At 56.1% G+C, this 12,671-nt stretch overlaps 1 protein-coding gene across 2 annotated transcripts in view; it reads left to right on the top strand.

The window, feature by feature from the left end:
- Nucleotides 1-2,581: 2,581 nt before the first annotated feature.
- The window catches only part of Zfpm1 (zinc finger protein, FOG family member 1), a 60,330-nt gene continuing 50,240 nt past the window's right edge, over nt 2,582-12,671 (top strand). The window contains exons 1-2 of one of the 2 annotated variants that reach the window (XM_035442732.1): nt 2,582-2,742; nt 3,181-3,264. Coding sequence is in view for 1 of the 2 variants with exons in the window: in XM_027410676.2 (XP_027266477.1) it covers nt 3,707-3,833 (127 nt within the window). In the remaining variant the exon portion in view is untranslated. Of the gene's footprint in view, nt 2,743-3,180; nt 3,265-3,387; nt 3,834-12,671 lie in introns of those variants that run through there. The other variant, XM_027410676.2, reaches the window with a different exon arrangement.

The following is a 12,671-nucleotide window of genomic DNA, read 5'->3' on the forward strand; positions in this document are numbered from 1 at the left end:
TCTCCACATCCATTTTGGCCTCAGATAGTCGGGCGCATGTTCATCCCTCACAGCTTCTGTGTCAGTACCACTCCCATGATTCTATTCTGATCATCCTCTTCATCTTCCAATGTCTAGCGTAAGTTTCTACAACATGCTCTGGGTCTCTTGGTTATAGTCCAAATGCCAGTGCAGGGGTGAATCTGCACAGAATATGCCCACCAGTCAGAGAAGCCAGCCATAGGGTAGAGGACTGTGGCCAGAGCCAGACAAGACATAAACCTAGACCCTCAGGACTGGGGGATGGGGACTGAGGTCTGAGGAGCCCTAGGTGATTGTAACCCACTTCTGTCCACCAGGAGGAAGCCACATTCCTTCCCAGAGCCCCACCCTTCAAAACAACAGAAGAAGATCCAAGGCAGTGGGACCTGTGTCCAGCCCAAAATTCAGCAGAGGACTCTGAACTTGCTTCCTGAGGCAACATCCCAGCTCTCTGTATCATTAGCTGGGTTCTTAGAAAGGATATGGGCCTGCCCAAGCCTCAGTTTCTACATCTGTGACATCCACAAGCCATCATCAAAGCAGCAGCATTATGTCCTAGAACCACCCTGCTGCTTTCTGCCAGGATCTCTCCTCTGTGGCATAACCCTTAGAGACCTATACAGGGCCCCAGGAGAAAACCCAAAGTCATCTCCGAAGGGGGCTCAGAGAATGCTGACAGTACCAAAGTCTTTACCCTGTCCCATAGTGGGTGTTGGCACCCTTTGCACCTCTCAGCAAAGCTTCTGGGGACCTATTACTAAGCCTTGGGTCCCCAGGAGAGCAGGAGTTCCTGCAACCACAGCAGGACTTCCCTGCTCTGGGCAGAGTCCTCCTGCTCTACAGGAAGTTGACCACAAGACCCTTGGCTGAAGCAATCCTGTTTCCCTGATGACTCTGGCTGTGAATTTGACACTCCCATTAGACACTCAGAAGCAGGGGAAATTGGGCCCACAATGGGAGCCTGTGGAAGATAGAGGGGAGGAAGGCACTCAGGAAGCTGCAAGCCTAGGCAATGGCAGGACTTTCTACTAGGCAAAGAACCCTGGAGACACATGGCCCCTGATGGGAAGCTGTATGGTTTAGCATTCTGCTATCACCATACTGGGATTCTTCATTTTAAAACAGGAATCCCATACTTTCATTTCTCTTTGTGCCCCACAAATGATGCCACTTGTCCTGGTCAACAGGCTCGGTGTTGCCTAGTGACCTAAGTATGTCCTTCTCTCCCAGCCTGGACTCTGTTTACATAGCATCATACAAGTAAAGAAGGTCAGGCAAAAAAGGGCCCAAGGCATGCCATCTCACTCTCCTGAATCCCAAGCAGACATTACTAATCAAAAACCACAGTTTCCCCATCATTCTCAGATCCCAACCCAACCACAGATCTTGTCCAGCAGCTTCAGGCTAGGCACTACTTACTGGGTACCCAGCTTTTCACCACTACCCTACATGCCGGCCCTTTTACCTCCCAGGACTCCCAGCTCCTAAGCCCCTTCCTGTAAAGCACCCTTCCTTGAAAAGAGGCAGTACCCAAGAAAACAAACAAGAGGAATGCCTTGTCCAGTGCTGAAACATCTTAGGGGCCCTAGACTGAGGAGACCTAACTGATGTGGGGGTCCGAGCCGTAGAAGGATAGCTCCTTCTGGGAAGGGGTGGGAAGCTGGGCAACCATGTGAGGATCTTGGATCCTGGCCTTGGTGTTCCTCTGTTACCAATAGAGAGGGGGTAGCATCCTGTCCCACTGGCCAGTCCTGCACAGAGGCTTCTCTGTGTGAGAGCAGTGACAGGGGAGAGGTAGCCACCGCTCTCCTCATCTTTACAAGGAGCCTCAGTAACAGAAACTGTAGGGAAGCAGATCTCATACCTAGAACACCAAGGGGACATGAATGGTGACAGCTATACCAACTGAAGACTGTCTACCTGGTGGGGGCCAGGTGTCTTCTCTGTGGAGACCTTTCTGCTTCCTATGAAGAGGGGCTATAGACATCAACGACACCCATTTGGATGTTTTGTTTGGATGAAGACATGAATCCCATCCCCAGCTGTGTGATCTTGAGCATGTCTCACGTCTCAAGGTCCTCAAAGAACATGAGGTACATTCTTGTCTGTGTGGGTACTGCAAACCTGACTGAACAGGGAAGGCTCGGGGCGGGGGCACCTCCTTGGCAGATGTCCACCGTGGCCTCGGCTGTAGTTAAGCAAGAAGGCCAACTGACCTCTGGGTCCTTCCGGATTTCTAGACAGGTGAGAATTCAAGAATGAAAAACCTGAGGTTCCCCAGCCCATTAGGCATAAGACTGAATCACTAGAGACCACAACCATCAGAAGCTGCAGAACACAGGATTGCGGCTTCCAGGAGTCTCATACTGAAGCCTCCTTCCAGACCAGAATCTCTGCCACATTCCAAGTCCTGAACAACACAAATTCTGTGTCCAGGCCTCAGGCATTCGGACCCCACTGCTGGCTGCCTAGAACGCAGAGCTGCAAAGGCCAACACAACTTAGGCCATGGGGGCGGAGCTCCAGAGTGGAGGGGTAGGGCCAGACAAGCCAGGGGCCTGTGCTGCAGGATTGCTGGACAAAACAGGTCTCCAAGTCCTAACCAGGCCTGCGGACATAGCCTCGGGAAACTGGAACTAGCGAAGGAGGCTAGAGGTCTACCAAGAACCGAAGGTGGGAATTCTGGACAGGGCCAGCACGACCTGGGGCCAGCCCACAGGAGGTGAGGACAGGGCTGAGGACTGGGCAGACTTGGGCAAGGCTGGGGTGGGGGGCGGGGAAGGACCGGGCTTGTGCGAAGAGCTACAGGGCAGGGGCGGGGCTAAGGAGAAGGGCGGGCCTACTGAGGCGGGGCGAGGGCGAGGAAGGACGAGACATGGGCGGAGCCAGCACAGGGAAGGAAGGGCTGGGGGCCGGGCCAGCGCGGGGGTGGTGGGGAATACAGGGGCGGGGCCAGTGAGAAGGACGAGCAAAGGGGCGGGGTCAATATGAGCCGAACAGCTGAGGGGCAAGAGCTTTATGAGGACCGGCTCAGGGGCAGGAGGACGGCTGATGGGCGGGGTCAGTGTTATAAGGTGGCTTAGGGACAGTGAGGAGGATGGGCTGGGGGCGGGGCCAGGGTGAGGAGGACGTACTGACGGGGTGGGATCAATGCCTGAAGCATTGGCTGAGGGGCGGGGACAATGCGAAGAGGACGGATGAGTGGTGGAGCCAGCACGAGGAAAGACAGACAGGCGGAGGCTGGGTGAGTACGCGGAAGCCGGGGCAAGCTGAAAATGGATGAGCAGTGGCTTGGGGCGGGGCTAGCGGGAAGGATGGTCTGGGGGTGGGGCCAGCGGGGGCGGGAAGACGAGACCGAGGAGGACGGTCCGGGGCGTGGCGAGAGGCGGGGCGGCCTCCAGCTACGCGAAGGCCCCGCCCTCCTGGCCAGCCTGCCGGGAGCGCCCTGGCGGCGGCCGCGGGATCGCCGCTCGCGGCTTGCAGGTTCCATTGAGAAAAGCAGAGCGGCGGCGGCGGCGTCTGCGCCGGAGCAGAGAAGCCGCCACCAGCCCGCCGCCCGCCGGGCAGTCGCGCGCCCGAGCGCAGGGCCGTGGCCTCGGGCCTCCGCGGCGGCGCCGGCGGCCACGCGCGGCGCGGCGGGCTGGGGGCGCGGGCCGAGACAGCCGTGGAGTCCACGGGCCGGGGGCATGAGCCGCCCCGCCGCGCCCCTGCCGCCCGCCGCCGCCCGCCAGGGGCTAGAGGCGGCTGCCGCGAGGACGCGCGGTGCCGGAGACATGTCCAGGAGGAAACAGAGCAATCCCCGGCAGATCAAGCGTAAGTCAAACTTTGCCCGCGGTGCCCGCCGGACCCCCGCTAGTGCCTAGCCTCCCTGCGCCACCCCTGTGCGGCCGCCCAGCCCCGCTGCGCCCGCGACCTTCACCCCGCGCCGCGCCCCCCGCGCGGAGTGCCAAGCGCGCAGTAATCTAATCTCAGCCGGCGGGCAGGGCCCCCGCGTCTCGACATGGGCACCCAGGGGGTCCGGGCCCTGAGAGGGTGGAGGGTCCCGAGAGCCGGAAGGAGAGTGGCTGGGGGCGCGGCTCCCGCATAGCCCGGCCACCTCGCGGCCTGCACCTCCCCCGCATCTCAGAGATGGTGCGGCGATAGGGCGGCCCTGATCTGGGCTCAGATAAAGTTTAAAATATTCCATTCTGCAAGTCCCATCCTGATAAGATCGCTCTGTCGGGACGGGCTGAAATTGTGATCTTATCTGGCGCGCTTGACTCTCCCAGGCTTTGTATCTAGAGGCAGAAGGAGAAAGACCTGGGAGTAAGGGGTACCTAGGGCTGCGGGCCGGGGCGAGCCGGCGCCCACCGCAGCGCTCTGGCTGCAGAGCGGCGTGGCTGCGGGGGTGAGGTAGTGAAGGCTGCTGCAGCCCAGGCACTCGGCACTGGCTGACCAAACCCCCTTTATCTGCCTCAACTCTGGAGTTTTCCCATCTGCCCCTCTGCCTGCTTGGGGACATATGGAGGTCTGACCCACCCACAGCCCCTTAATAACGCTATGCGGGCAAATAGTGCCCTGTGTGCCCATGGGCACCTCTCCTTCCAGCCCCGCATCCGAGGGGGTATTCTGAACCAGCCAGGGACCTCAGGTACTCGAGCGTCGTTCTTGCGTGCGTCCAAGTTTCTCGCAGGTCCTCCTGTGGGCACTTTCCCGAGAAGGGCAGGCCCTCTCCTTCTACATCACCCATACCCCCACAATAGGAGCTCCTTGTGCTCTCTGGGCCACTAGGTTGCGGGGCCACTTAGCTGCACTTGGAACGAGTAAGCACACAGGAAGAGCTCCTCCTCACGCCACACCAATAATAACTTCACGCTTCTCCCGGCAGGGCGCGGGGCTTCCTCCCTGGAGCTTCCCCCTGGCGGGAGAAACAAGTCATCTGGGCTGCCCATGAGGTGACAAGGGAGGGGGGCATCCGGCTTCCCTGCTCCAGACGCCTGGCTGCCTCCTGCCCACATGACGCTGCCACCAGGACTCAATGTGCATTCTAGCCTGTGAGAGTGTCCCTACCACTAAGGTCTCGGGAGAGGGGGACGAAGGCAGGAATCTGGGTTCTGGTAATCTGACTCCCCAAATTCGAGCCGGACCTGTTTTCCGAAAGTCTCCTTCTATCATGTCAACTCAAGTATTAAAGCCACCCACAAGTCCCGATCTGTGCTGGTTCTCTGGTTTCTTTTTCCCCTCCTCCCCTGTGCGCCTCTGCCGGGTTCTGTTCTCGCGTGTATGTGTGTGTGCGTGAGCGTGTGTGTGTTTCAGCTTGATGAGAAATGCAGATAGCTAGGGCAGGGAGATCTCAGGTTGGGAACCGATCGCCAGCGCTGATAAGGCCGCTGGAGCCCAACACAGCCCAACCCACTTGGGTCAGCGAAACCCCGCACTCTGGGAACTGGGACCCGGACTGTGCAGAAGAACCCCTCCGACCCCCTCACAGTACCCCAAGACTGAAGCCGAGGAGGAAAGCAGGCCTGGGGGGCGGGGGCGGGGCCCGGAGCCCTCTGTGCAACTCCTGGCCTGGGCTCCTCCTCCCCTAGCAGATCTAAACGCGTTAAGATGCGAACGTTGATTGTCACCAAGCGGCGGCGCCTGCCCGCCTGCTCTCTGCCCAAGGCCGTGCGTGAGGCCCTCGCAGCTGCGCGCCCGCTGCGTTGGCCTCACCTGTGGCGGGTCTCAGGGTGCGGAGGGGAAGCAGGGTGAGCTCTAGGGACCGCCGCCCTCCACGCCCCCACCAAAGCCGGGTTACAGCTGCCCGCGCCTCCGTGCGCCTTTTGTTCTGCGCAAAGATAGATGTGCCGCGCTGATAAGGCTTGCAACCGATGGCAGTCGCGATAGCGCTTCCATTTATTAACTTCAAACGTGGGAGATGGGGGAGGGCGAGGCAGGAGCGCGGCCTTAGCCGGCCAGATGTCTGACTTGATAGGCCAGGCCTCTGGAGGGGGCGAGGGGCAGGGTGTAGCTCAGGACCCCTGGTGCCCCGGCCCACCAGTTCTCCCCCTGCCCAGTTGATGTAAGCTGTGATAAGTGGGGGCCTAAGCCCGGGCCAGTCCGCCCAATGGCGATTGCCAAGAGTGATAAGAGGCCTTATCTACGGCCACCAGGCCCTGCCGGGTTCGAAGCAACAGCAGTGTGGGGGCGTCCGGCGGCAGCAGGGGGCCTAGGCAGCAAAAGAGGGAACAACGGGGGGCGTCCATCTGGGACACTTTCCCCAAACACTCTTAATTGGCAAGAAGTTGATCTTCCCCCTGCGGCCAGTGGTACAGTCCATCAAAATGAAAGAAAACTGACTTCGTGCTGCCTGAGGGGAGGGGAGAGGGAGAGGACACTCCTCCCCTCATTCCAATTAGGTTGCACTCAAGAGGCCAGGGGCGGTTTGTCACCTGCGAAGGGTGGTTTCCCCTGAATCATGCTGGGTTGCTCTTGGTTCCTGGCAAGTCTTAGGTGCGACTCGAGTGGAGTTTTATTAAAAAACTCGAGGTGGTTTCCACTGACCTGACTGCTTTGGGAAGACCAGCAGGTACACATTGGGAGAGATCTGTATAGATCTGCCTGAGCAGACAAGTGTTTATTGTGAGAGCTCATTGTATGCTGTGTGCAGTGGAGTGTTTTTTTGCTCCTGCCGTATGCTGTTCTGTATTTATTGAGTACCTGCTGTATGCAATCACTGACTCAGCTCTATCCACAATATGAGGAAGGGAGAGGAGCGGGGAGGCACAAGCAGGTGAGAAGCCTGGGGTCAGGGCCAGTTCTCAGTAGCTGGTCCCTAGACTGCCAAGAATAGACCAGCCATGGTTGCACTTTGATGGATAGTAACTTGGCCTCAGTTTTCTGTAGTAACTTGACTTTGGAAAATTGGGCTGTTTGGGGATATAAAGAGCTGAAAGGCAAGATGCTAGTGAGAATGAAGTCAGGAAGGTGCAGACATGCAGGGCTGGCCTCAGTTTCCCTCTTTGAAAAATAGGGCAGGAGTTAATTACCCCAGATGCTAAAAGACCTAGGTCACCGGGGACAGGCTTGGAGGAGGAATCCACCTGGTGCAGCCTCCCTCTGTCTCTGAGGAGGTGTTTTCACACATTCTTAACAGTTCAGTTAAGCAAATTATTGGTAGCCACAGGATGACTAATTTGCTCCACACTCAGCAGCCATCTGCCAACTCCCTCTAACCCCTAACACCCACCTACAGGGACAGTGGTGCTGACAGCAGGGGACAGCCCCATTCCCAGGAGAGCCAGGGTGAAGCCCCAATAGGAGCTGGGTGGGTTTAGCTATACTGTATGGACACAGAGGGACCGTTTACAGAGAGCATTTCCTACTCCCCTTGTAAGTTAGGTGGTGCCTGTGTCAAGTCCCTCAAGGCTTTGGTGGCCCATGACACCTGGGGATTCCTCTGTCTCCATGTCTTCCCTTTGTGACAATATCTGTCATCCAGGCCTCAATGAGTGTGAGCTGTCTCCTCCAACCTTGACCCAACTATCCCAGGCCCTGGCCTGGTACTTGATGGTCCTCTAGAGCTCAAGCATCGAGCCTGTGCAGAGGCAGATCGGTCCACAGCAGGAGGGACTCTGACAAACCCTTTCCTAACTCTGGAGCCCACATGAGGTTTCCAGTTCTGATCTTACCTGCCCCCTGCATTTCCTACCTCCCTGGCGCCTGATAGGACAGTAGATGGACAGCATGGGCAAAAGACAGCAGCATCACTGGTCATGGGTGATAACCAAGTGTTTAACCTGTGCCAGGCCTAAATGAACTAACGCAGGCCCAATGCTCACATCGTTGTACCTCCAGGGAAATGAGTGCTAAAAAATGAACTTTGTGTCCCAGAAAGTAGTGAAGCCAGAGTTGGAAGTATGAAGTAGACATTGTCCCTTCCTGTTGGGACCAGGAACTCCATCAAGGTATCTCACCATCCTTTGGCTTTTGCCTCCTGTCAGTCATAGTCCTTAATTTTCACATCTGTACAGTGGGCCTATCAGAGGAGTAGAGGCTTCTGCAGTCTTTCACAGCTGGCCTTGCCATCTTGGTGCCCCTTTTTGAGATGCTTCAACTCAAGGGCAGCCTCTGGGGAAGCTCACCCAGCCCTACCCTGGCCTGAGCCCCAGACCCAGTCCCTCTGGCCCAGGCCCCTCCCCGGAGGTCACAGGAACCCAGTATGGCACCGATTTAAGTGGGTCAGTTGGGGAGAAAGGAGGAGGAATGTGATGCCATTAATTGTGCCCCTTATCTCCTGTTTCTATGCCAACCAGACGGTCCCGGGGCTTGACGGCTCGTGAATAATACTCTAGGCTGGTCTATCTGCCATCGACAGGCCTCATGGAGGCAGCTGTTGCCTCCAGATTGGTATCACAAAACCCATGGACTCAGCCCACATGGAGCTGCCTCGCCATACTTAGGTCCTGGCTGGTTCCTGCCCACCTGCCCACCATCTCCCTGAGGCTTCATGGAGGTGCCTATGGTCCCTGTTCCCATTTCACAGATAGGGAAACTGAGACCACAACCACACATTGCCTTGCAGACCTCTTCTGGCTGAAGGTGTGGCAAGTATGGGGCAGCAGCATCACTGGTCTTCAGGAATCATGTCATCCATTCCCTTCCCCTCCCATCTGTCAGGCCATGTAACCTTGGCAAGCCCTATCCCTTGTGTGGCTCACCATTTCAGCATGTGTTATTAGTAGGGGAGCCAGCACATAGGTAAGAGGTCAGCTGCCTGCAGGATACAAGTGTATGTATGACCCTTCAATGGAATAGAGGGTTCCAGTAGAGACATGGGGCCATTCAAGCATCTTCAGCCTCAATGCTTTATAGGGTTGTTCCAGTGCCCGGCTTCTCACATTCTGGGACATCTTTGCAGCCACTCAGCTCCTCAGGCTTCTGAGGAGGAGCCTGACTCAGTCATGTATGTACTGCTCCTTGGGCCCACCAAAGCCAGATATTTGTTAGGAGATTCTGCTCCCCGCTCCTTATTGCCCATAGGACTGTGGGAAAGGCCTGTTAGGAGGGCGGGAATCTTGCTTTCCCATCCACAGTGTGGGGGTGACAGTGCCTGTCTCCCAAAGTATCTGTAGCCCCTCCCCTGCTGCCCCCTTCTCTTTCCCCAGTCTCTTCATGATCAGGTCAGGTCAGTGGTCTCTGGCCTGTCTGAGATGGGACATCCCTGTTCCTAACCTCTTTCCCATGAGATCTCAGCATGTTACACATAGGGGCCTGCCCTTTGGCCCACAGATATGGAATAGACATGGGGTCCAGCTACCTCCTCTATTACTAGCCAGCCTCTCTCCCTCTTGCATATTGGCAATGGTTTGTCAAGGGAGCACCTGGACTGTGAAGCCTTGTGTGGCTGCCTTCTGTGAGCTAGTGATCCCTTGTCAGAGAGGACAAGGGTAGATCCTTCCATTATCTTCCTTCATACACCTCTGTCCTCTTCTTCCCTCTGTGCTCTGTAGTGGTCTAGATCAAGGTAGCCAATAGAACCCCTTGGATCTCCCAGGCCAGTGTCCACCTACAGAGGAGCTGATAGTCTGGTTAGAGAGAGAAGACTCGGGCAGAATGGGGGTGGATGGGTACCAGCATGGAGAAGGTCAAGGAACTGTCCATAGTGTGTAGAGCTGCTTGAATGGAGCCCTCCATGTCTCATCTGGCTATCGCTACCCCATGGAGGGGCCATGTACACACTTGTAACCTGACAGAAGCTGAGCTCTTACCTAGTAGCTGGCTCTCCCACTAATGACACATGTGAGCATGGTGAGCCACAGGGATGGGACTTGCCAAGGTCTCATGGCCTAACAGGAAAACACCCCTGTCCTACTTCACATGAGGATGTGAAGGCCCAGGAGCTCAGACCTGCCTTGACCAGGGCCCAACAAACCATGGGAGCTGCTGAGAGTCTAGGCAAACAGAAGCAGCCCACACTGGTATCTGGTGATGTCTGCAATGCTGGTTAGGGCTGTCCCCATGTCAGCCCTGGGTGGTCTGTCTCTAAGAGGCCAGTGACTACCCTTCCCCACCATTCCCATTCCAGCTGTGCATCCATCCTTAGTATTTGCCCTTACTTTAGGATAATCAGCTCCCAGCTCCAGCTTCTTCCCAGGGACCTCATTCAGTGTCACCCCGATGCTCAGCCAGTCTGGGTTCTTTCACCTGAGGAATGGAAACAGCAATCCTACCCTGTCCAGTGGTGTTCACCACTTAGGCAGGGGTGGTATACAATGGTATACAGAGGACCAGTGCCATTCAGAGTATACTCAATTAAATGGTGGCATAATTCCTCTTGCCTGTGAACTCTGGGCTACAAGCAAGCCCTTGCCCAGAGCCAGACAGCCACAGATGGGTCCCCCATGGAGAGAGGCTCAGCCTGGCTTCTCAGGAGACCTATGTGTAAGTGGCCTCTCCTGTCTCAGTTTCTACTTGCACAGTAGGACCCTAATAAGAGCACCTCCTTGTTGTAGCCTTAGGGGGAGCTTGGAGGTACACACTGAAGTGCCAGGTGACTTGTGGACACTACCAGTCCTGCTGGCTTTGGTGCTGGCATATGCCAGAAGCCTGAGTGTCATGTGTTGCACACCACCCTGGTGGCCTTTTCCCACCTCTGTTATGGGTGAGAACATCAAGGCCTTGCTCAAGACCAACTAACACAGAAGCTGGGTCTGTGGCCAGAGTGGAGATTCTCTGAGTAGAGATCTGTAAACCACAGTGTCAACCCCACCATCTTGCATGTCTCTGGGGCCTCTGCAGGCTGACTTTTCCCTTCTCCCTCCTCAGCAGCCCTCTAGGCAAGAATGTGGCACTGACCTTATGCAGAATTGAGTAGGCACATCAGCAGCACACACACACACTGCAAGTACCCCTTGTCCTTTACCTGCTCCAAATGGCAGAGACCTCTAAGGTCAGCTTTTCCATCTGTGAAATGAGTGTTGGTTGCAGTGCTCTGCAGCCTCTCTGAGCCAATGAGCTATAGATAGATTGGTTCCCATGCCTTGATCAAGGGCTGTAGTAGACCTAGCTGGTGTCACCCATCACACTGAGTGCTCCTATGTACTTAGTACCTTCTCCATATCTCTTTGCATCTCTGTAGGTTCTCCCTTAGGTTGGGGTTCTCCCTTTCACCCAGAAAAATAGAGGATTGGAGTGCTTTGGGGGGTCCTTAAGAAATGAAGGATCAGAAAGGCTGCCTCAGAGTCTCACAGCTTTGCATGATGTTCTCACTAGAGAAAGAGAGCCTTCCTGGGATGCTATGCATAGCCCTGTCTCCTCCTACCATATAGGTGGGTGTACTATAAGGCCTTTGGGGGCCCTCATGTGAGTCCCAACCCTCTGAGCCTCAGTTTCCATACTACACATAGCACTATGATGCCTACCTGGTGGGAGACAAGGATTAAAGAGAACTGACAGAGGAGTCATGGTCAGTAAGAGCCAGTAAAGAGGGAAAAGGGGACATTGTCTCTTCCCCCTACTGCTGATGGCTGTCTCCCAGTTATCTGCAATTCTGTCTCCCCTAAGACATCTTCTTGCCAGTTCCTCCTGACATCTGACTTCAAGCCCTATAGCTTTCCCATCTACCCTTAGGCTTACACTTGCCTCAGTTGCCTATCCTCTCACCCCAGGTGGAAAGGAGGCTAGCTCCTTCCTGCAGAACTTCCTTTGCTGTCTAGGGACAAAGAATCCATCCCCACCTTGCTGGACTGGCCCCTAGTGAGGGTCAGGGCCTACACCTACCCCTCTAGGACCCCTCTGGTTTCTGCCACACAGAGACTTGCGGTGGGAGGGGAAACGGAGGCTCAGCTGACCCACCCAGTCCTCCCACACTCAGTTCAACTTCCAGTTATCACTTCGAGCACATACTGAGTGTGCCCCAGCCCAACTTTAAGTCTGCTCCCACCAGCCTGAACAGACCTGGGCTCAAGGCCCATATGGGGAAACCAAGGTTTAGAAAGTTCGAAGATCAGATCCCTGGGAGAGCCACCATCTGGATGTAGAGGGTGGGAGAGAGCAATGGCCACTGGTTGCTAGGGGAGAGGGAGCAGCCATACCCATTTTCAAGCCGAGTCTGAGGCTCTCAGGTGGGTCTCAACCACAGCTAGCTCTGGTCTCAACATTGCTCCCTACTGTGTGACTTTGGGCCAGGGTTTTAGCAGTGATCAGAGCTGCATAGACTCATCAGGCTTCACTCTTCTGCTGCCTTTATGTCACTTGCCTCTTTCCACTTCCTGGGCCACCACAGCACCTCTGCCTTGGTCTCCCCTATTGAGTCCCTCACCCAGCGTGATGAAGTACAGTTGCTCAGGGACAGGGGCAACCCAACACTCGCCAAGGAAGCCTGAACATTCCATAGACACCAGGCCTTTACCCAGTTGGCCAGCTAGCCCTCTCCTGGAGCAGCCGCAACCTGGTCCTCCCTGCACTGTCTCTGGTCCCAGCCTCCTCCGGCGCAGGTTTCAGCTCCTGTGATAACTCGGAAAGTTGAACTGGCCCCATTACTGCACTGAGATGGTTGGCAAGATAGGCTCGATAATGGAGGAGATACCCACGTCTCGGTGGCCAGCGGCCTGGGCTCCCGCCCATTAACATTCCCCACCAGCGATCCGCGCTATCTCCTCTCCTTCCACTCCTCCCGCAGATAAGAAT

Source organism: Cricetulus griseus, chromosome 3 (assembly GCF_003668045.3).
Source record: "Cricetulus griseus strain 17A/GY chromosome 3, alternate assembly CriGri-PICRH-1.0, whole genome shotgun sequence".
Classification (NCBI taxonomy): Eukaryota; Metazoa; Chordata; class Mammalia; order Rodentia; family Cricetidae; genus Cricetulus; species Cricetulus griseus.